Here is a 22468-nt window from a genome sequence, read left to right as displayed (position 1 = left end):
CTACCTTCCAGCCAGGCTAAGGTGGACGTTCCATGTTCTCATGCTCTATGGGTTCGAGATCCCTCAAGGGCTTGGAGAGCTTGCACCCTCGGGCGCGCCGCCAGCCCCAACCTGGGACCTCAACCTAGTTTTAATCAGACTTATGTCTCCCCCAGTCGAGCCGTTCACGACTGGCCCTCTGATATACCCGTCTTGGACGACAAACTTTCCTCGTAGCTGTTACATCGGCCAGACGGGTCTCCAAGCTCAGAGCTCTTACGAGGGTTCCGCCGTACACTAGGTTTCACAAAGACAAGGTGCAGTTATGACCGCACCCGGCTTTCCTCCCTAAGGTGGTTTCGGCCTTTCATGTTACCCACAGCTCAACGCAATGGGCACAACCATTGCACTCCTTGGACATCTGTGGAGTGCTCGCATTTATATTGCGCTGCCAGAACCATTTCGTAAGGTGCCCCAGCTCTGTCACGGTAGCGGGCCAAAGGGAGGGCTTGCTTGTTTTCCTCTCAGAGGATCACATCTCGGGTGATGGCAGACTTCCGAACTTGTTATGATTTGGCTCATATTTTCCCCAAGCCACATCATCGTGCAGTTTACCAGGGCTCAGGCTTCATCTGCCGCCTTGCTGGCTCGTGTTCCTACCCACGAGATCTGTCGCGCAGCTCCATTGGTCCTCGGTCCATACCTTTGCTTCGCAGTATGCCCTGGTTCAACAGTCAAGAGATGCTGTAGCCTCTGACTCAGCAGTTTTCATTCTGCCACATTTCACTCCGACCCCACCGCCTACGTAAGGCTTGGGATTCACCTAACTGGAATGGATATGAGCAATCACTCGAAGAAGAAAAGACGGTTACTTACCTTTGTAACTGTTGTTCTTCGAGATGTGTTGCTCATATCCATTCCACACCCGCCCTCCTTCCCCACTGTCGGAGTAGCCGGCAAGAAGGAACTGAGGAGCGGGTGGGCCGGCAGGGATATATATCGAGCGCCATGATGGCGCCACTCTAGGGGGCGACCTGCCGGCCCACCGAGTTGCTAGGGTAAAAGTTTTCCGACGAATGTGCACGCGCGGCGCACACACCTAACTGGAATGGATATGAGCAACACATCTCGAAGAACAACAGTTACAAAGGTAAGTAACCGTCTTTTTCAGGGACTAGCTTTGCAAGTGGCTCAATCAGTTGTCAACTTCAGTCATGCCCAAGGGTTGTATTTCTGTAAATGTGAGAAGTTATTGGACAATATATTGTCTTGTTCTAAACCTCTTTGTAACAGAAAAAGTATCTGCCTCCCACCCTCTCCACATCAAAAACTCTTTGACAGGAGATCCTGCCTGGTTATGTTTTAGTTTGTTTTACTCACAATAGTTCTGTGTAGTGATGTTCTGCAGAAGAGCAACTGCTTATATTACACAAGAGATTTCTTTAATTGAGAGGTTTATGGTTTGGGTCTAAATTATGGTATCTTTGCACAGAGGGACTGTGCAGGAGGTGGAGTTTTACATACATCCCTCCCCCCCCAAACAAAGGCATGGCATAGATCACCTCTCTCATGCTGCCTCTGGAACTTACTGTGTAGCCCTGGTATGTGTGGTTAGGTCAGTGAATCCACTTAGCCGTAGACCATCTTACCTTGCCATCCATTGTCCTCATGTTATACATCTGCCAGTCCACTGTGAAACTGCGCTATGTGCATAGGGGTGTTGGTTCAAGTTTTTGCAGCATCTTTACATCCTCACCATCCCTATGTAATGGGACTTCTCTGAATGCTTTAATTGACCAAAGAACAGAAGTTTGACAGTGATTTTGCTTTTGCTACAGGGAAACAGAAATAGAAGAGCTCAAGTCGCAGCTGGCTCGCATGAGGGAAGACTGGATTGAAGAGGAGTGTCATCGAGTAGAAGCACAGTTGGCTTTGAAAGAAGCAAGAAAGGAGATCAAACAACTTAAGCAGGTTATTGAAACCATGAAAAACAGCTTGGCTGAGAAAGACAAAGGGATTCAGAAGTATTTCATAGACATTAATATCCAAAACAAGAAACTGGAGTCCTTGCTTCAGAGCATGGAGATGGCTCAGAGCGGCTCTCTGAGGGATGAGCAGTGTATAGAGTATACATGTGAGTCACCTGGTAAGTCTTTAGGTCCAAGTACAATATATTCCAAAATGGTGGGCAACCTAGTTATGGAGGACCAAGCCATGGAGGACAGCAGGCTGCTGCTCAGTGATGATATGGCTAATGGGACTAACTTTTTTGAAGAAATTATTCTGGCCTCTACACCTGAATCTGGTGATCCAGCCCTCTTCGCTTCCAGTGCTGGGCCTGCTGCCCTAAACCAAAACGCACTTGAAAGGGTCTGTGCTGAAAAACTAACATCCTCACAGGCAGAGGAGGAGAGTGATAATAGCATGAGGACGGAACAGGCCATTCAGACTGACGTGGTGCCATACAGCCCGGATGTGGAGCAGCTCGTTCAGAACATATTCAGATCACAACATATCAGTCCCATGAGCCCATTTGCTGCCTTAAAGGGATTGGATGGATTTCCTGCTGGATGCTTCAGTGAATCTGATTTGCTACTGGACTTAAATCCAAGTGATCCAAACTCTGCCATCCTTTTGTCTCCCATGGAGTCTCCAGGTAGCAAGGGGGATTGGAGCGTTAGGGAAAACCATGTTATGAAGGAACTTGACTTTACAGCCTCTTGTGATGAAACATTCAGAAATGTCATTACTGTCTCCCAGGCAGGCATCATGAAAAGGTACTGGAGCAGCAGTTTCCTTGTTGATCTTTTGGCTGTAGCAGCCCCCATTGTACCAACAGTAATGTGGGCATTCAGCACTCAGCGAGGCGGAACGGATCCGATCTATAACATCGGCGCATTACTTCGTGGCTGTTGCCTGGTGGCACTACACTCGCTGCGTCGTGCGCCTTTCAGTATCAAAACCTAAGTGCAGCTGCTGAGTCATGTGTGCTGGTTGGTGGGGGAAGAATTACAATAGACCATAAAAGTGTGTGCGTATAATGGCAGAGTCTCTCTTTTTGCTCCTGCATATTTGATTTGCACTGTATTTAGTTGAAAACATGTTTGTTGTTTGAAACTGAAGGAAGGCTCAGTGACGTGGCGGCTTGGTCCTACTAAGTGTACTACACGTGTACTTTAGCAAGCATGCTGTCGCTTTTCATGTGTAGTCTGGTGTATTGATTCTTACACTAAAAGCTCATACTTCCAAGGCAGCTTCGGGCACGTATTGTATGTCTGGCTTGCTTAGTGTTCTTGTAAAATATATAATTGCCCTAGCATTCCACTGGTCTTGTGTACAAGGGGACTGTAACCAAAAATGCATTCGTGTAGGTTGTTGGGCATCTTGAATCTTGCTATGTTTGATAAATAGGGGGTGAATATATTTTATGCATATTATTTTAAAGTCTTAATTGAACTCCTATTGTAACCTGCTAGTCATTCAAGCCATGTTAAAAACTCTCTTTAAGGGTATTGTGAATTAACTTATTTTTTGCTTATTTAATCATGTTTTATTGGAAACAGCAGATTTATAATCACAAATTACAGTAAAGCATGATAAAAGTATGAATTGGTGTTTTATTTTAGCAAAACCCTCACCTGCAGTAAGCTATTAAAAATTAATGCAGGTTTAAGGTTGAAATTTTACACACAGAGGCGGCAGGAGCCCAGTGAATACTCTAGGGCAGTGGTATGAAACTTTGGGTTGCGACCCATTATTGGGTCATGGAATGTAAAGCACTGGGTCGCGGTTACTCTGGTCAGCACCGCCGACCGGGCCATTAAAAGTCTCATTGGCAGTACTGCCTGGCTAAGGCAGGCTAGTCTGTACCTGTTCAGACACCGCGCTGCGCCCTGGAAGTGGCCAGCAGCAGGTCTAGCTCCTAGGCAGGGGAGGCACGGGGCTCCATGCACTGCCCCCACCCCAAGCACTCGCCCTTCACTCCCTTTGGCTGGATACCGGCCAACGGGAGCTGGGGGAGGGCAGTGCCTATGGGCAGGAGCCACACAAAGCTACTTGTGCACCTCCGCCCAGGAGCCAGACCTGCTGCTGGCCGCTTCTGGGGCACAGTGGAATCCGCGGCGCTAGGACAGGCAGGAAGGCTGCCTTAGCACCCCTACTGCACCGCTAACTGGGAGCCGCCAGAGGTAAGTCCACACACCAACTCCTGTCCCAGCTGAGCGCCCCAAAACCCAGAGCCCACTCCTGTACCTCAAACCCCTCATCCTCAGCCCCACTCCAGAGCCTGCATCCTCAGCCCAGATGCCCTCCTGCACCCCAACTACCTGCCCCAGGCCAGAGCCCCCTCCCACACCCTGAACCCCTCATTCCCAGCCCCACCCCTGCACCCCCACCTCTACTCCAGTCCTGAGCCCCTCCCACACCCCAAACCCCTCATCCCCAGCTCCGCTGGGTCCTTGACAAAAACAATTTTCTTCAACTGGGTCACCAGAAAAAAAGTTTGAAAACCACTGCACTGGGGTACTGTAGATTGGCATTGTCACAACAGCGGAATTTGGCCTGGAAAACTTGGTTCTGGTTCCCACAGCAGCTAGTGAGATGAAGTGTTCTATATTCAGTCACCAGTCCCCAAGCCATCGGAGTTCCACCCTTCCACCTAATCGTTGTGGAGGGGTTAACTTTAATCCTTTAACATATTTAGAATTTGGCCAAGTACAGTTGCTCTGGGAACTCATCTCTTTGAACGTCTGCACTGAGAAGTGTAAAAATTTCATCTTTAATTTTGGATCCCTGTATGTCTTTGCATTGTTTCCCTAGCTTTTTTTAAAAAAAGCCAGTGGGCCCTAATGAGTTGAGTTGACTTTTGAACACATGCTCTAACATTTGCACGCTGCCATACATGTACATCCAAATGCAAATGCTGTGCCCCCCACTGTGCACCACTGGAATTGCATGTGCAGATCCTAGAGAGGTAGCATTGGCTGGTGGATAAAACAGAATAAGATAGACTCTATGCCTGACTCTCTGAACCTTCTTGCAGTGAGATCTTAAGACATGTAACCTTACTGTTGTTCAGTTTTTCCTTTTGTAAAGTAAATGTAACAGCACCTCCCCCTGCCATCTACATCAGAGGGCTACTGATATTCATGACATGCTTTGCAGTCCTTGACTGGAAGGGACTAGCACTTGATAGATATTAAATACCCATGGGCAGTGGAATAACTGGCCAACGTGTAGGGAAACAGTCCACAGGCAGGTAGCTCATTTACAGATACTTATGAGAGTTTACCTGGACCATAGCATTTCCCTGTATTAGTAAGACATTCTGTGACTGCACCTTATGCTCTCCTAGTAATACTGCATTCTTAAATAAACCCTCCTCCATCATTCCTGCTGCATTAGTGCTCATTGTGGCCTAAGGCCTACAGGAGAGGAGGTGTAAGTGAATGTAAGGCAGTCAAATTAGTGTAAGTTAAGCATCAGGAGGCTGTAAAATGACAGAAATTAAAGCCTTTTCCTGTCTACTCACACCCCACTTTAAATGCTTTCTGTACTAATCCCAGCTTGTGACCCCCTCCCCCCTTTTCCTCAGCAGCCACCTAACTGGACTGCCTTACACTTGTCACTTACACACCTCTACAAAGCCCCCAGTTTTAATTACACCTGTGCCAACTCCTGCATACCTACTGAAATCTAAACAGTAGGATTTCTCTCAGCCAGGTGGAGACGTCAAGCCAAAAATTTCATCTCAGGGCTGAGAAACAGCATGGGAAATTTCACAGGCAATTTGTTAAAGGCAGGCCGAAACACCTGTACAGGTGCTCAAACAAAGTGATTTCTTAACCCTAACATTTTAAACAAGCAGAACAATAATTCCTTAATCCTTAGCTATAAGAATGTACTCAAATGAGAATCCTGCTTTGTTCATATGGTGATGTAAGGGTATTATAAGCCAAACTTCCTGTTCCAAAGAACGTGGTGTGCCAGGCAAGAAAACCAAGCCCGGGGCAACAGTTCTGATACAGTTCCCAGGTAAAATCGAGCTCACACATCATGGGCAGAAATCCCAGAGAGAGATTCAGAGGAGGAAGAACATGGTTGGTTTGACAGCAGGGGAGTGTGGCTTTAGCAGAGACAGTTTGACTAGACTGACTAGAGTAGCAGCAACATGTGGGGAAGTCAGTATAGAAAAGTAGAACAGAAAGAAAGAATCACATTGTAGACTGAGGTAAGATTGATGTATGGAGCAGGCCTGGCCAAGACTAACGAAGAGAAGAGAGAGCAAAAAGGCCAGGACATAAGGAAAGGATGCAGTGGAAGATGAGAAACAAGTAGAGTTGTCAGTGGGTATGCCTGCACTGCAGAAAATACAGCAGAGCTTGGGTCAGCTGACTAGGGGCTCCTGGGGCTTGCGCGTTCCTACTCAGGCTGGAGCCTCAGCCCCACCCTCACTGGGTCCCAGAGTTCAGGCAGGAACATCTACATGGCTATTTTTAGTGCTGGTCAGGTGACTGGGGCTCTGAAACTCACTGCTACATGATTTTTTATTTGCAGTGTAGATATACCCACTGGTGATAGAGAAAGTAGGTGAAGAATCAAGATGAGAAGTTGAGTTTTGGAGAAAGGATGGATTGGAGTGGGTGGCTGGACAGAGATAGGAAGGTTGGGGGTAGTGAGGTAGGTATGGTATTTGGAAGGGTCCGCTGATGAGAACTACAGAAACCTGAGGAACACCAACAGTTATGGGACTGTCCAGCTGAAGTAATGAAGAGTTGCAGTAAGTTAGTGTTTTATATTTCATAAGCATTCCCACAAATATTCCTTTCATTTTCAGTTACCTGAATTTATCTTGCGTTCAGCACAGCCAGCCCCAGCAAGTGCTGGCGGCATAGCTGACATGAATATGATAGATGCAGCCATAGGGTTTTGCACAGCTGCAGAAGCAGGATTCTATTGGTTAGGATTAAAAGCAAAAATGAATCACTAGAAGAGAAGAGTTAATGCACCAATTTACCATGCAAGCTCATACCAGCATCCAGTACTGGGTGGCATTTCTAGTCAGACTTATCCTTTTTATAGCATCATATAATACCAATTCCATCTCCAAGGTAAGAACACACGTAGCTTTGTTTTATCTTCTGCACTATAAATAAAGTGTGTGCAGTCTTAGTTTAACACTGTGCTCTTGGACACAGAAAAAACACCCAAGTAATTTAAGGGCTTAGCCATCTTCGATTAAATGAGTGGTGATGGTTGGCGAAAGTACCTTTTAGCCCAACCCATAGGAAGAGAGAGTCAGACATGGGGAGCCTAAAAAAAAAAAAAAAAAAAAAAAAAAAAAAAAAAAAAAAAAAAAAGAAGAGGGTTGGTAAAGATATGGAGTGTGTGCAGGATCACAGCTGCATAAGGACTATACAGGACTCTCCAGACTTAAATATAAATAATGCAGTGTTAGGTCCATTGAACTGTAAGTCCACATCTTAGAATTATCCTTTAAGATGTAGCCTACATCTTGGTTCCTTTATTTATATTTTATAAATTGTGGATATATAATTGTGGAAATTGTGGATATTTCAAGCCAGTTATATTTGATCTTCAAATGATGAGAAAAACAAACTGAGTAGTTAACTATTTTATAAAAAGCCAATACCTCAAGAATTAGGAGGTACTGAATATTTCATAATCTTCACTGTAAATAGAATGTGCATGAATCTCCATTTTAAACATTTTTTCCAAAGTAGTCAATTAGAAATGACAGCAATTTAAGTGATACCATGATTCAGAATACACAGAATATTTATTTTCTTTGTATAATCTCATTCGCAAAGCAAGACTTCCTATCGTCCCGTTATTCTGTCAAATGCATAAATCAATTCATAGTAAACATCGTTTTTCAGAAAGCGTGTTCAGGGCCTGGGAAGATTCCATTCTTTCTACCCAACATTTTTGGAGGGCACACTGCCACATACATAGTTCAATCATTTTTAAAGACGTCAAGTGATTCTAACAAGTTTTCCTGTTGCTATAGGTCAAAGAGAATCAGATTCTGTTAAGCATTAATAGTGACAAATGTTCAACAGAGTTGTAATGATACTAAAGACCCGACAAACATTTGTTTTCATCTTGAAAGTCAAAATGCATTTACAGCTTGAACCAGCCAAACTGAGCCCAAGCCAAAACTATATATGCTCTGCATTAGTGAGCACAAAAGACAGACAATTGGCCTGGGAATAATTTGCTTAGCATCTCCATCACTGGGGCTATGAAGGGACATGAAGCACTGATGAGGACCTAGATTCTCTTCTGTGCTAAAATCAGTTCAGCACAAAGTTACACCAGATGGCTACTACATCCCCATTCTCATGACACACCTGCCCTGTCCCAGGAGTGGGTTAGAGTCACCTTTAAAGTTGCTCTAAACTTATGCCAGTCAACAACTATCCCCAAGAAACTGAAGACCAGCTAGATCTGAGGCAATGCAGTGACACTCCTGTCCCACCATCTTCCTGCCACTCCAACCTTATGGTCAGAGGGCAATTATCATAGGTACAGAGTATGCTGACTTGACATCAGTTGAGAGCTTCCCTACAATGAGGACATTCTTAACCTGTCTTCCTATTGTGTCCACAAGACACCTAGCAGTTCTGAGCACTATATGCAGAACAGAACCATTGCACACACACACTGGGGAGGGGAGATTTACTCCAGTTTCAGGCTGGAAGATAATCCAGTGGGTTATCTGGCCCTCAGATGAGAGGTAGCAGAGAGAATGGGTCCAAGAATTAGAAGTGATGTTCATTAGGAAGTTGATCATTTTTAAGAACCTCCTCCTGCCATCAGCAAAAATTGCTCTTGTCCAATGGGGGTTTTGCTTTTTGGGTATATGGGAAAGGGTCGCAGCCAGCCACACGCTGCTTTCCGTGGCTCAGGAAACCATCGGTAGGTTGTATAGGACTGGGCCTTAGCTTTGGCTGTATATATACACACACATATATATACACACACACACACACACACTTTTTGTTTTGTAATGTTTACCCTGTATACAAAACCTTTTCAGAAAAATCCTAGTGTACAGTACAGAATGTATCTAACGTTCACCTCCACCTACCACCGAAATGTAGCCATCTTTGGCCTGGAAGATGGTAGCCATTCTGATTGCAAGAATTAAAGTTTTCAGGAGGAGAAACATCTTCCCTCACCCAATAGATTTATTGGGAGAATGTTTAGAAAGACTGAATACAATTAGCCAAGTTGGAATCTGCTTAGGACAGAGTGGTTAATATCCCATTGATCATATAAATAACCAGATATAGATATAGTGTCTGAACAGCTCACCAATACATAAAGGTGATTAAAGAACCAATCATTCTTTTTCCCAATAACATTACATAAATAAATGTGCTCCCATAATAGCATGCAGCATCAAATCTAAACTGAGAAAAGTATGCAAGTCAGACTGATATTAAAATGTGACCATGCCAATCTCATCCACCTGAAACATTTCTGCCTACAATTACAGTACATTCCTCTCTTGGACTACAAGTGTGACACTACTGAAAATGGTGTCAGCACAAAATAAAACCCACTTCATTTCTACCCCTGCTAGTCCCCAACCACAGAAAGCCTGTTTGCTGCTGTTATAAAAAAGGAAACAACTGTATGGATGATAATCAGCTCAACAGAAACAGAAGCATTATTCTCTCTTCAGTATAGGTCAATATCATCTTACATAGGAGAATGCAGGCATATTTTTAAAGCATGTTTCCTGACATAAATAAATAAATAAAGCAATTAAGAGTAGAACAGCAAAGGTGTCTTTTCTGAAATTAAGCACAGAAGCAATGAATTCTTTAAAATTATTTAATTACACATTTCAGGTAAGCATAATACAGCAGATTTCCCACCACTGAATTATTTACACCCTTTTTTCTTTAAGCTTCAACCATCTGTTAGAGTTTATGTCCCCATCATCAGACTGTCACTGCAGCAATCACTGTTCTTGTATATGAGGGGTGCTGGGATAGGGCTATTGCAGGAAACGTTGTTCCATCAAGGTATGATTTGCAAGGTCGGTGTTTTATTTTTAAGATCCACCTACTAATAGTTCAAGATACTTTATGGAAGAATTCTGGCTTCCAAGATGGCCTGAAGAATGCATTAAAATCAAGCAGTGAGTTGAGTTCTAAAAATATTTAAATCAATACAAATGATGCTTTATGTCGTAAAATTGGAATTCTCCTTCCTGCTGGTACAGTCATCCTAGAACTGCTTGTGTTAGGATAGTTTTACACCAATTTTGTTCTGCTCTTTCTTCATTAGCCTTTGTGCCTCTTTCTCCATTTTCTTCCTTTGTTGTTCTGCTGCTCTCTTTTCCCTTTCTGCTATCTTCTGCTGCCTGCAATTTGAAGGGAGAACATCAGATTCACTCCTTTAGAAAACAGTGCAAGATCCCTTTTACACTGGCTGAAGCTAGACAATTATTTACATGTTTTCAATAAATACGGAACTTCTTACCTCAGGAAAAAGGGTAACTGTGAGCATTAAAGTATACTGGGCCTGCAAGCTCCTTCAGCAACAATGCCTGGAATTCTGGGTTATTCCTGTGCTCCTAATTAGGCAGCTATCAGTTAACCTGCTTTTTGCTCATGCTCAGATTGTTTAAGCTTTAGTTGAAAGAGGGAAATTCTGCACTTTAAGTAAGCTGATGTCCAACTTTGCTTCTGTTAGATCTCTTACACTGCATTTTCCCTAGTGAAGACAAGGGTTATAGATCTTATCTGTTGGCATCTCTGTATCAGAATCCAGTAATTGTTGTACTTTATTCTTGAGCTGTATGATATCAACTGCTCTGGCTAAGCCCTTGTGTCCCACTTTTAAAAGACAGATACTTTTTTCACTGCAGAAAATTGCTTCATGGATTTGATCCAAAAAGCCTACTGAACTCAATGAAAGGATTCCCATCAATTTCAAGGGCTTTGGATCAGGCCCAGTATGAACATCTTTACAAGCTGAAGAATTTCATGAGATATAGGAAGAATATAACTGATTCGCTTACACAAGTGTGTGAGACCCACAAGATCACTAGGGAGATATATTTGGAATGAGCTGTGGGGGGGAGGGGGAGGATACAATAATGTAGCATCCAAGACTTTTGTTAAAATGTTTGTTGGTTTTGTTTTTTGTTGTTACTTTTCCATTTTTATGTACAGTTTTCTGTCATGCTTTTAAAGATAATCAAGACTTTGTATACAGATCTAGTGAAATTTCTTAGATCTCATGCAGTGACTTTTCTTTTAAATGCATTTCTGCAGTTATCAGTCCTCCAAACATCCATCATACATAGGTACAACTGGAATTAACTAGGGTAAATACAGTTATACAAACAAGCTACTTAAAAGAAATCAGCCAGCCTTAGTCTAGAATCAGAACACTCAAAATAAGGACCTGAGGTTTCTAGACTGAAGAGTTTGTCTCCTCGAGTTTCTCTTCTCTTTTGTGCCCCAACAGGAGTTTCATTTGCCTGCCCACTCCCTCAATACAAATGCTGGAAAAGGTTTTCCTCTCAACATCCTCCCCGAGACTCAGACAGACAGACACTCCTGCCTTGCTTTCCACACCCTCTCTATTGTCAGTCAAGTTCTCATACACTGAAAGCAGCCTAGACAAATTCCAGCTGCTAATGCAACACCACTTGTTCCTCAATAGTGTCCAAATTTGCTGCACCTCCCCGTTGGGTTTATTCTCCACCTTAAACCTGGGCATTAACCATCTTGGTCAACGAGCCAGAGTACTAAGGGCTAATCTACCTTTTGAGATTTGTTTTCAGAGTTAAAGAACTAGTTAGAAAGTTAACACTCCAGCTCCACACTGTAGAGTAACTGAGGGTGTAATTTCCACATTACAATGCATAACTGGATGCTATCACATCTCCTCACTCTGTATGGAGACAGTCTAAGGACAAGTACAGACTGACTGGGAAATACACATGGCAAACCCATGATGGTAGAAAACTATTTTTGCTCTGATGTCTCAAAGCTTTGTATCAGTGTGTAATTTTAAGTTTAATAGAAACTGTAAATTAAGAACACAGTCGGTAGAGTCTACCTTTTCTCAATTGTAATTGGCTAGATTAAACACTGGGATTAAGATGTTTACCATTACCTACCTTTTTTTTTTTAAGTTAGCTATTAGGTCACATAGCAGAACATAATTCAATAGCCCAGATTTCTAAAACATTCTGGGCTTGATTATGCCAAATGCTGAATGCTTAGCTTCCACTGACATTAATGAGCAAGTCCTTATTCACTTAAAAATATTATCATGTCAAATTAAAACAACAGACATTGATCAAAATCACAAACACCAGACTTGAGAACTCTCAAACTCTGGATTAGAACATCACTGCTCAGCCCATATTTAATTTAAAGCAGCATGGCCTCTGTTTCAGGTTGCCACTGGGACAGAAATTAAAAAGCAAAATAAACATCAACCTATTCCACACTGTCTAGCCCTGAGGCAGCATCTTCCTGCTATTGCTCTCAGAGCCCAGGCCATCACTGTCTGAAGGATTTGTTAAAAGGGTCAGCTCTCTGGTTGCCATGGGCACACAAAAATCATGTTTCTCTAGCAAATTACAAGATAGAATTTGTTATTTTATTTTCTCCTCTGGTTACATTTTCCCAGGAGTGGGAAGTGGGTGGTACAGTAACAGTGACTGAATCCATACTCCAGTGAGGGACTGATGCCATCTTCTGTATTTGATAAGCAATAACAGATAGAGAGGTATGGAGTATCCTGGATCCAGTATTATTCCATGCTTTTGTTAATGATGGTGGCATGGAATATGCTATTTAATATGTACACAATAAATCTGCCAGCTCTCTTGAAGGTTTTCTGAAGGGTAGTATTAAAACATGAGAGTTTTGATGAACTAGAAGATAGGGTAATATCAAAAATGAGATTCAGTGATAGCAGAGCAGTTCATGTTGGAAAGAATAATTAGAATGGGGGAGTAAGGGCTAGGCAGTAGGGAGGATGTGAGGTTTTTAGTGAATAATAAATTAATCCATTTAAATAAAACATGCATACTCATGGAAGTCCAACGTTATATTAATTGTATAGGCAGAATCAGAAAGAAAGTTGAGAGAAGACTAGATCATCTAATCTGACCTCCTGTATAACACAGACCATTACATTTTACCCAGTTATCCCTGTAGGGTCCAATAATGTGTTTTGGCTAAAGTGTAACATCCAGAAAGGCAGGCAGTCTTGATCTGAAAACAGCAGGAGATGGAGAATGTAACCCTTCCCGTGGTTTGTTCTAAGAGTTAAATCATCTCACTGTTAAAAATTTGTACCTCATTTCTAATTTGAATTGGTCTGGCTCCAGCTACTGATTCTTCTTGTGCCTTTCTCTGCCAGACTAAAGAGCCCATTAGTACCTGGTTTCTCCCTGGGAATGTTCCTGTAGTGTCCCTCTGAAGTGTCCCTAACCTTTGTTTGCCAGAAGCTGGAAATGGGTGACAGGGGATGGATCACTTGATGATGACGTGTTCTGTTCATTCCCTCTGAAGCACTTGGCATTGACCACTGTCAGAAGACAGGATACTGGGCTACATGGACCATTGGTTTGCCCCAGTATGGCTGGTCTCGTGTTCTTATGTTCTTGTATACAGCAATAAGGTCACCTCTCAATCTTTTCGATAAACTTAACAAATCAAGCTCTTTATGTCGCTCACTGTAAGGCATTTTCTCCAATCTTCAAATTATTTTTTGTCTCTCTGTTCTGCATCCTTTCCAGTTTTTCAACATCCTTTTTAAAATGGATACCAGATCGGTTTTCATTATTCCAGTATCATTCTCACCAATGTCTCACACGGAGGTAAAATCACCTCCTTATACTTACTCCCATTTATACACCCAAGGAGCACATTAATCCTTTTGGGCACAGCATCACACTTGGGAGCTTGTGCTGACTTGTTTGTCCATTATAACCCCTAAATCATTTTCAGAGTCTCTGCTTTCCTTGAGGCAGTTCCCCATACTGTAGGTACAGCCTGCATTCCTTGTGCCTACATGTAGGAATATCACAAACATGAAGGCAGCTATTCTGTCCTACATGGGCCAGCTTAGGAATTAAGAGAAGAGAGATGAACATGTGCTTCTTTGAGGAACATTGTCTGCATACGTTTAAAAGATGGTTGTAAAGAAGACAGGAATCCATTACTTCCAGTCACTGAGGCAGAACAACTAATGGGTTTGAGCCTCAGGAGGATTACTAACAACTATTAGGCAAACTAACTTAGATCAGCTGAACAACAGATGTGATGTCAAGGGAAGCTGTGGAGCTATTCACCGTCAGTCTTGTAGACTAGTACTCTAAATCCCACGGGAGTGCTGCATCAAGGACGTTTATTTTACAATCTGCAGCTTTCCCTCATCTTAGCATCCTGAATAGCAGACATGCTGCTCTGTGTTTCACAGAAACAGCCTACTACTAACCCACCAAAAGGAAATTCTGGCGCAGTGATTTGGGTGGGAGAGAGGGGGGAAACGAAAGGCTGTGTGTGAAGATACCACCTATGCAAATAGTTCATACATGTAAAAATAATGGTATTTTAATCAGTCATGTGGAACTAAACGTTTAGCACTAACAAGAGCTAATGGCAGCACTCAAAGGCTTAGTAATCACAAGTACTGCCAACACTTCATATGCTCACTCTTTAGACTGCAAGCTACACAGAGAATTCCTGCCTGCACTAAGATTCCTAAGTGCTTTACTGCACCCTCTGCTGGCTAACCAAGTCATTTTTGTTTTGTAGACACCACACATACAATAACATGCACGACAAAAGAGCTCTCACAAAGATGCACACATCAATGGTGAATTATTGTCACCGTTATATCTCCTGTGATATTATAGCTATATCAACTGGCTTTGCTGTAGTAAGATACAACTTTTTGCTGCTGTTTCAAGTTTACAGGTCACTATCTAGAATTTTACATATTCTCTATCAAAAGAGCTTAAATGGTGGTGAACGATCAAACTAGTATAAAACTTCTCAGGTTTCCCTGGTAGGCAGGGAAAAAATATTTAATGACTGGCTCTCCAATTTACCAGAGAAAAGTAGAATATGATTCGATGGCTGGAAGTTGAAGCTAGACAATTTTAGATTGGAAATAAGAAGTTTTTAATACTGAGAATAATTAATCACTAGAGCAACTTACCAACGGTCGTGGGGGATTCTCCTTCACTGACAATTTTTGAATCAAGACTGGATGTTTTTTCTAAAAGCCGTGTCTAATAATTATTTTGGGGCAGTTCTATGGCCTGTGTTATACATGAGTCAGACTATACGATCACAGTGGTCCCTTCTGGCCTTAAAATCTATGAAAAGGTTAAAGAAGAAATAGAATCTGTTCGAGGCTAAGTTTGTTCCTTTTCTTGTGAATACAGTGCCCACAACCTGCCAGAACCAAATCTGGATGCCCATAGTTAGGCACCTAAACCAAAATATAGATGATAAAAACAACTCAAGTTTCTGGGCACCCGCTGCCACTGACTTCCATGGGGACTAGAGGGGGGACAGTAGAGAGGAGTCATTTATCTAGTAGTCAAGATTTGGAGCTGAGTGCCTAACAACAGGCACCGATGTTGGCCTAGGCACTTTACTGATAGAGATGAAGACAAGGCCTCTGCCACAAAGAGCTTACAACCTAGACGGGCAACACATAGATGAAGCCACGCAAGAGACACTCAACAAAAGCAGAAAGAATGACCAGACAGTGAAAGCAAAGCAAACCTCTGGTGAATTCCAGCATTCCCTTTTATTAATCCCTTGCAAATTAACCCAGTCCAGAGGGGAGGATTACAGTGTGCAGGATTTTGGAGAAAAGTGCAAATTCAGAAGTGACTTGAAAGAGGAGGGGGCAGAAGCACAAGGACCACATTGGCTAGAGAACTGCATGGAAGACGACTCAGAGACTAGTATGGGAGGACAGGAAAGATTTTGACATGCATGTTGAGACAAAGGGTGAAAATAAAATGTTAAAAATCTCTAATACAAGTCAACATTCAGCAGCATAATTGTTCTGCATGTACTGTATATACATACAACACGCAGAAATCCACCGATTAGTGCATGAAAGTACTTTCAATCTATAAGATTTTGGAAGGACATTTTGATCTTTTTGCCTGACTCAGGGAAGATGATATTCTCTTTCCAGAAACAGTACCACAATGTAAATGAGACACTAGGACAAACATATGAAATGTATGCAAGATTTTGATCCACTACCCCAATCTTGCAGTGCAAATGAACCAGCAGGCAGCCAGTTCTTCTTAGCTGGCTTAGCTTCCTAGCTCCTACATCACCCCTCTGCAGTCCTTGGCACCCAGGCAGGGAATTGTTGGAGCATGGTTGGAGTGCACTGCAGTTTGGCAACCTCTGGCTGGAGAAAAGCCCCTTTGGAGACCATAGGGCCAGCTAATACAATATATTCCACAGCACCTCCTAAGACAGGGACTGCATACACCCTACTCCAGAATTAAGGAGTTACAACTGGTTTCTTTGCAGCTCCCCCTCTCTACTGCACCCATGGAAACTGAGCACAGCGAATGACAATACATTTGTTACAATGTAAACAGATGTGCTGCTGCCCTGTCATGAGAGCCTAGCAAAAACTGTCTCAACAACTGCAGCAGCCAGAGAGGCGAGTTCTCTGCCCTCCACCAAGCAGAAGGTGTGACATTCAGCCTAACTGGGATAGTTAGCTTTTGCCTTCCTCCATTTTTCTTTTTTTAAAAACAAAAGAAAAACACGTCAGTGAACTGAGAAGTTTCCCCAATTAAAAATTAAGTCAGGAAACAACAGCAATGTTAACTCAGCCAGGCTACATGTACAGACAATGTTCTCGTCAATCTTTTCCAGTTAAAATGTGTAGCTTAGTATTCTTGCTTATGGTACAAAATGCAGGAGGATAAGACAGGAAGAGACAGAAAACAGAGCCAAGTTAACACTGCCAATAGAAACCTTTACATTCCAGACTATGATATGAACTGTGCAGCTATCATAATGTATTCAAGCTGTATTTTTACATTTATTTATATTATACTGCACAAGAATTAAATTGCCAAACTAGAGGAGTGCTGAAATTATTTTATCATAATTCAATATGGACAAAATGTAATTTCCAAATTCTGAAACTGGTATTGTTCAAAAATAATGTGCTTAGCCCATTCTCGCAGTTGTTAAACACATGAAAAAAGCGTTCCAAAACCAAATACTGTGGTGATGAACACAGTATAAGAATTTAAACAGAACAGTCTTTGAGCACGATTGCGCATGGACAGCCCTCATCATGAGACTGCAAAAGGATATAAATATCCTAACATTGTGTATATTGTACTATATGCCTTGCCATTCCAGAGCTGTCACAGTGTTCCTTCTCCCCTCTGATTTTAATAAGTGTTCAGAAATTTTAATAAAATATTAATCTGACACTGTGTAGTAAACTAGTGATGTTTACAGAAAGTCTTATTTGTTATTTTAACTAAGCTAGTAAGAATACAGTTGAGTCAGTGTGGATTCAAGAATTTATTTACTTAATATTTCAGCTGAATTTTCAACTAAAAAAACCCAAACAAACAAAAACAAAAAAACCCCATCACTGATTCCTCACATTCTGTCCTAAACTGTTATCCAACATTTCCCATCTTTGAATTTAACAGCACACTGCTATGTCTGTATTCCATAAGTGCTTCAGGAATCACCAAGTTGAAAGATGCTATTGGTACATCAAGGTTTTTAATTGTGATTTTACTATTTGTATACTCTAGTGACTCAATTTTTTTTTTTTTAAGTTTTAATGTAGCACTGTGCAGAGTACACTTTATCTTTATTATTTCTAGAATGTAAAGCAATTAAAACTGCTCCTGGCTATATAAAATCCCATTACTCTTATTATATAAACAAGTGTTTAACATGCCAAATTCTTGGCACGTGTGAATAACGTCTTAATGGAAGAAAAGCGTATGGTATAAGATTTGTATATATTGAAGATCGGGGGGGGGGGGGGGAGCAGAATGAAAGCCTATGTAATGCATGTTCCGTAAATAAATTGTTAGATTGGCTAAAATATGATTGTGCTAAAAATTGCTCGAGCCTGGTCAGCTACAGAATTGTTTAAATTACCTAAGAACTTCTTCTGCCTGCCAGGCAGCATCTTCCTCTTCTTCCCAGGCGTTAGTATTTTCCTGCCAGGTATCCAAGTCTCCCAATTCAGGCTGAAAATAAAAGACCAAGAATATAATAAACATATGCAAATCATCTCCCCACCTCATTTCCAGATAAAACTATGTTGAAACTCAGAAAGCAAGGCTATTTAGGGTTAAGGGTTTTAAAAATCTGCTTTATGACAACATGGATACATCTTCTCCTAGTACCAGACAGGATTGTTTTGAGTTTCCCAACCATCCCCCTCAACTAAAAAAAAAAAAAAAAAAAAACCACCCCAAAATCAGCCCCCCCCAACAAACCATACTGAAGAAGTGAGAAACAGCTACTGTTCAGATCGCAGTGAAGACAAAATACTGATGGAGCTAGCCTGCTGTCTTTAGAAAGAGGTACTAAAACATCTGCCTAGCTTCCAGAACTTTCTAGATTCTAGCAAAGTCCCCACCCACTGCTATTCATCCACATACTTCCCCCACTTTCCAAGCTATAGTATCAATCATTATCTATCTTAGGTACTCATATTGCCTCACTTACGGTAATGCAATGTGATCCCTGAATAAGCCCCTTGAGTATATGCAGTTATATCAGCAAAACTGCACTTTTACTATTATAGCTTGTTTTACCCTTTGGGGGGGTGGTTTTACTCTAGTGGTGCACAGTACAACTTTGCTGGTACAGCTGTGTCCATGCCACGAGTGCTTTGCCAGTACAGTAGTATTCCTCTATTGATAAAACACTCCTAGTGTGGACATAGCCTAAGTGACCTGTTGAAGGTCACACAGGAAGTCTGTGGCAATGCACGGAATTGAACTCATGTCTCCTGAGTTCCAGGCTAGTGCGCCCTTCCACCAGACCCTCATTCCTCATGACTGATGCCATCTTTTCCCCTTCCTCTTTACACTGAGACAGTTTCTATGACTTTCTTATTGTTCCTCAATAGATATAACAAGAACCTTGATGCTTTCACCACTTTTTACCTTTACAAGTTAACAGTTTTCACACAGAGTGAAATTAGAACTCAAAAGTTTCTAGCGTCAGAAACCCTACCAAATGTATGTTATCCGTGTGTACTTTTACAACTCAATGACGCAGGTTATTAGAAGCAGAAGTTATGCAAGAAATAAATTATATATTTATTTAAAAAACCCTATTCTCCCATTCCAGAAAGGTCTCTCTCATTTATAGAGCACCTTATACCTTCAGAGTACTTTGCAAACAAGTTAATCCTACCTACCTCTCAGTTAGGCAAGTATCACCTCATTTTACATATGGTGTTATACCCCACATTTCTTGTCCTAGTACACCTCTGTTGTCAAGGCAAACATGGCCCGCATAAGTGTATGAAGATCAATGCAAATTGTTCCTCTGTCCTTTCACTGTGGGATTAACGTGTAATCTCCAAAAAGCCTACAGTGCTCTGGTTTAGGAGATATGGTAACAGTCAGGATGAATCTCAGACTAATTTCCAGCAGGCTGACTTGTATTCCCTTCTGCTCATCTCCTCTTTTCAAGAGCTAGGCAGACACCAGGCAGACAGCACTAATTCAACTAATTCACCAATTCAAATTCAGCATCGCCTGCTCAAATAGCTCTTATTCTTCATCAACAATTCAGGAACTTTATAGATACTTAATATCCCTCCTCCCCCCGCCAGACCTTTCTCTCTACTGAAGAGCAGACACACAGCCATATAAAATAAGAATCAAAACACATAGCATACTTACAGACTGGTGAATAAAAGGAATATCTTGTGTAGCTGCTAATCTACTAGAAAACCCTGCATTTCCATCTGGGATCCCAAAATTTAAAGGTTCTCTTTTTTTAATAACAATCTGAAAGACAACATTGAAGAGGGGGAAAGGAGAAGAGGGGAGGAAGTCAGAGTTTTATACCACCATTGAGAGCTAATAAGAACATGAAACCTTCTTCAGTGCTGTAATACACTACATCTATATATTTTAATAGACAAAATGCCACAAACATCCCTTTAAATAATTTAGTGTCCTTTTATTTTTTTTTTTCAGTGCCTGGTAATTTCTTTATGTGTTCCACTTTTACCACTACAGATAGACACACAGATATTTCTTCTCTTCTTGAAAGGCAGGTCAGTAAATATAACATGGTGACTAAAAACAAAGAGGAGTCCTTGTGGTACCTTAGAGACTAACAAATGTATTTGGGCATACACTTTCGTGGGCTAGAACCCACTGGAATGGAAAATACAGTAGGCAGGTATAAATATACAGCACATGAAAAGATGGGAGTTGCCTTACCAAGTGAGGGGGAGGGGTAAGTGCTAACAAGGTCATTTCAATTAGGGTGGATGTGGCGCATTCCCAACAGTTGACAAGAAGGTATGAATATCAACAGAGGGAAAATTATTATTATTATTGTTTTTATAGTGACCCAGCCATCCCAGTCTTTATTCAGGCTTAATTTGATGATGTCAAATTTGCAAATTAATTCCAGTTCTGCAGTTTCTCGTTGAAGTCTGTTTTTGAAGTTTTTTTCCTTGAAGAATGGTGACTTAAGTCTGTTATTGAGTGTCCAGGAAGACTGAAGTGCTCTCCTACTGGATTTAGAATGTTACAATTCTTGATGTCTGATTTGTGTTCACTTATTCTTTTGTGTTAAGGCTTTTTGGTTTGGCCAATGTACATGGCATAATGGCACTGCTGGCAAATGATGGCATATATCACATTGGTAGCTGTGCAAGTGAACGAGCCCTTAATGGCGTGGCTGATGTGGCTGGGTCCTGTGATGGTGTCCCTTGAATAGATATGCAGACAGAGTTGCAGCGCTGTAACCCCCTCACCAGCGCTGCAACTCTCCAGTGTAGCCAAGCCCTAAGAGCATCATGTGCCTTTTTAGTGGCTTACTCTCATATAAGTAAAGAGCCTAAACACAAATTCTGTGTCTAGCATCTGAAATCCACAGAAATGCAAATCCCAGTACAGGCCAGCACCTTGTAATAATCCACCATGATTCATCAGCAGGGCCTGAACCTGGGAAATTCAGTACCAAATCACAAGCCTCCACCAGCCAAGTGACTCCTTTAGCACAAATGACAGAGGTCTGTGTTTTTGGGCTGGAGGTTCAAAGTTCATACCTGCTGACGATCTGTGGTGGTCACTCCACAAACAATGAGAATCTCAACTTCTGAGTATGCACTTCTGCCTCACCAGGATTTCCACATTGAAACTAAAGTGCGCATTTAACAACACTACATGTAACTACAAATATGGACCAACCAACCAACCACAAACTCATTTCCTGGTACTGGTAGACCCAGGGACAGAGAAAAGACAGAATTACCGAGTTAGAATCTTTCTGTGCCCCAGCTGTCACCAGCACAAAGCAATGGGACCCGAATACCCCAGAGATGTTAAGGAAAAGGAAAAAAAGAGGCAAGTTAAACAGATTCAAGCCAAGCTATTGATTACATCACCAAATAAACAGAGCTGGGAACAAAAAGCATGTATTTCCTCTTTTCATATTACTCAAGGATGAGTCAGGAAAGGCCTACCAAGATATGGGGAGTTCCTCAAGTACTGCCCAGAAGACACATCACCATTTGCAGAAGATAGCAAACTAAAACAATAGAACTTTGAGTATGTCTACATTCAAGCTGGTGTAATTTCCAGCTGGAGGAGACATATCTATGCTAACTCTGATCAAGCTAGCGTGCTAAAAATAGAAGTGTAGAAGCAGCACCATGAGCAGCGTGAGGGAATAGCAGCCATGAGTAGGTACTTAGTGTCTTGGAGGGATCATACTTGGGGGATCTAGTTCCTTACTCTGCTTGTGCTGCCACAGCTACACTTCTATTTTTATGTGTTAGCTTGACTGGAGCTAGTACAGGTGTCTTCAAGATGGAAATGACACCTTCCAGGTCAAATGTAGACTCACCCTTAGAGGATGCATTGTTAAGTGCAGTTCATCAACTGAAACACTTCCCTTTTTATCGCAAGAGATCTATGTGGATCTAGTCAAATGTTTTATGTTAATGTAAGAAAGGCCCAGCCAGCTTGTATGAATTTGATATGCAGTTTTATCATATTAGCTAACAAACCTAAACACTGGGGCAGAACAGAGTATTTACAAAGATGACTAATTACTCAAAATAGCAGTGCAGCCTCTTTAGAGTTTACAAATTAGGGTTGTCAGCAATTAAAAAAAGTAATCGTGATTAATCGGGCTATTAAACAATAACAGAATACTAAATATATAAATATTTTTGGATGTTTTCC

The 22468-nt window shown here is 41.8% G+C and overlaps 2 protein-coding genes across 8 annotated transcripts in view; one reads left to right on the top strand and one right to left on the bottom strand.

Moving 5' to 3' along the window:
- The window catches only part of SYBU (syntabulin), a 63441-nt gene extending 56101 nt beyond the window's left edge, over positions 1–7340 (top strand). For all 3 annotated transcript variants that reach the window (XM_050940882.1, XM_050940881.1, XM_050940879.1), the window contains exon 7: positions 1818–7340. In XM_050940882.1, coding sequence (XP_050796839.1) covers positions 1818–2946 — 1129 coding nt within the window. In that variant the 3' untranslated portion in view covers positions 2947–7340. The remainder of the gene's footprint in view (positions 1–1817) is intronic.
- A 2489-nt stretch (positions 7341–9829) lies between these two features.
- EBAG9 (estrogen receptor binding site associated antigen 9) overlaps positions 9830–22468 on the bottom strand; it is a 45558-nt gene continuing 32919 nt past the window's right edge. For all 5 annotated transcript variants that reach the window (XM_050941353.1, XM_050941354.1, XM_050941351.1 and 2 more), the window contains 3 exons: positions 19943–20050; positions 18177–18268; positions 9830–10378 (listed from right to left, as the gene is read on the bottom strand). In XM_050941353.1, the coding sequence (XP_050797310.1) occupies positions 10258–10378; positions 18177–18268; positions 19943–20050 (321 nt within the window). In that variant the 3' untranslated portion in view covers positions 9830–10257. The remainder of the gene's footprint in view (positions 10379–18176; positions 18269–19942; positions 20051–22468) is intronic.

Source organism: Gopherus flavomarginatus, chromosome 2 (genome assembly GCF_025201925.1).
Source record: "Gopherus flavomarginatus isolate rGopFla2 chromosome 2, rGopFla2.mat.asm, whole genome shotgun sequence".
Classification (NCBI taxonomy): Eukaryota; Metazoa; Chordata; order Testudines; family Testudinidae; genus Gopherus; species Gopherus flavomarginatus.
This window is presented reverse-complemented; position numbering and strand designations above follow the sequence as displayed.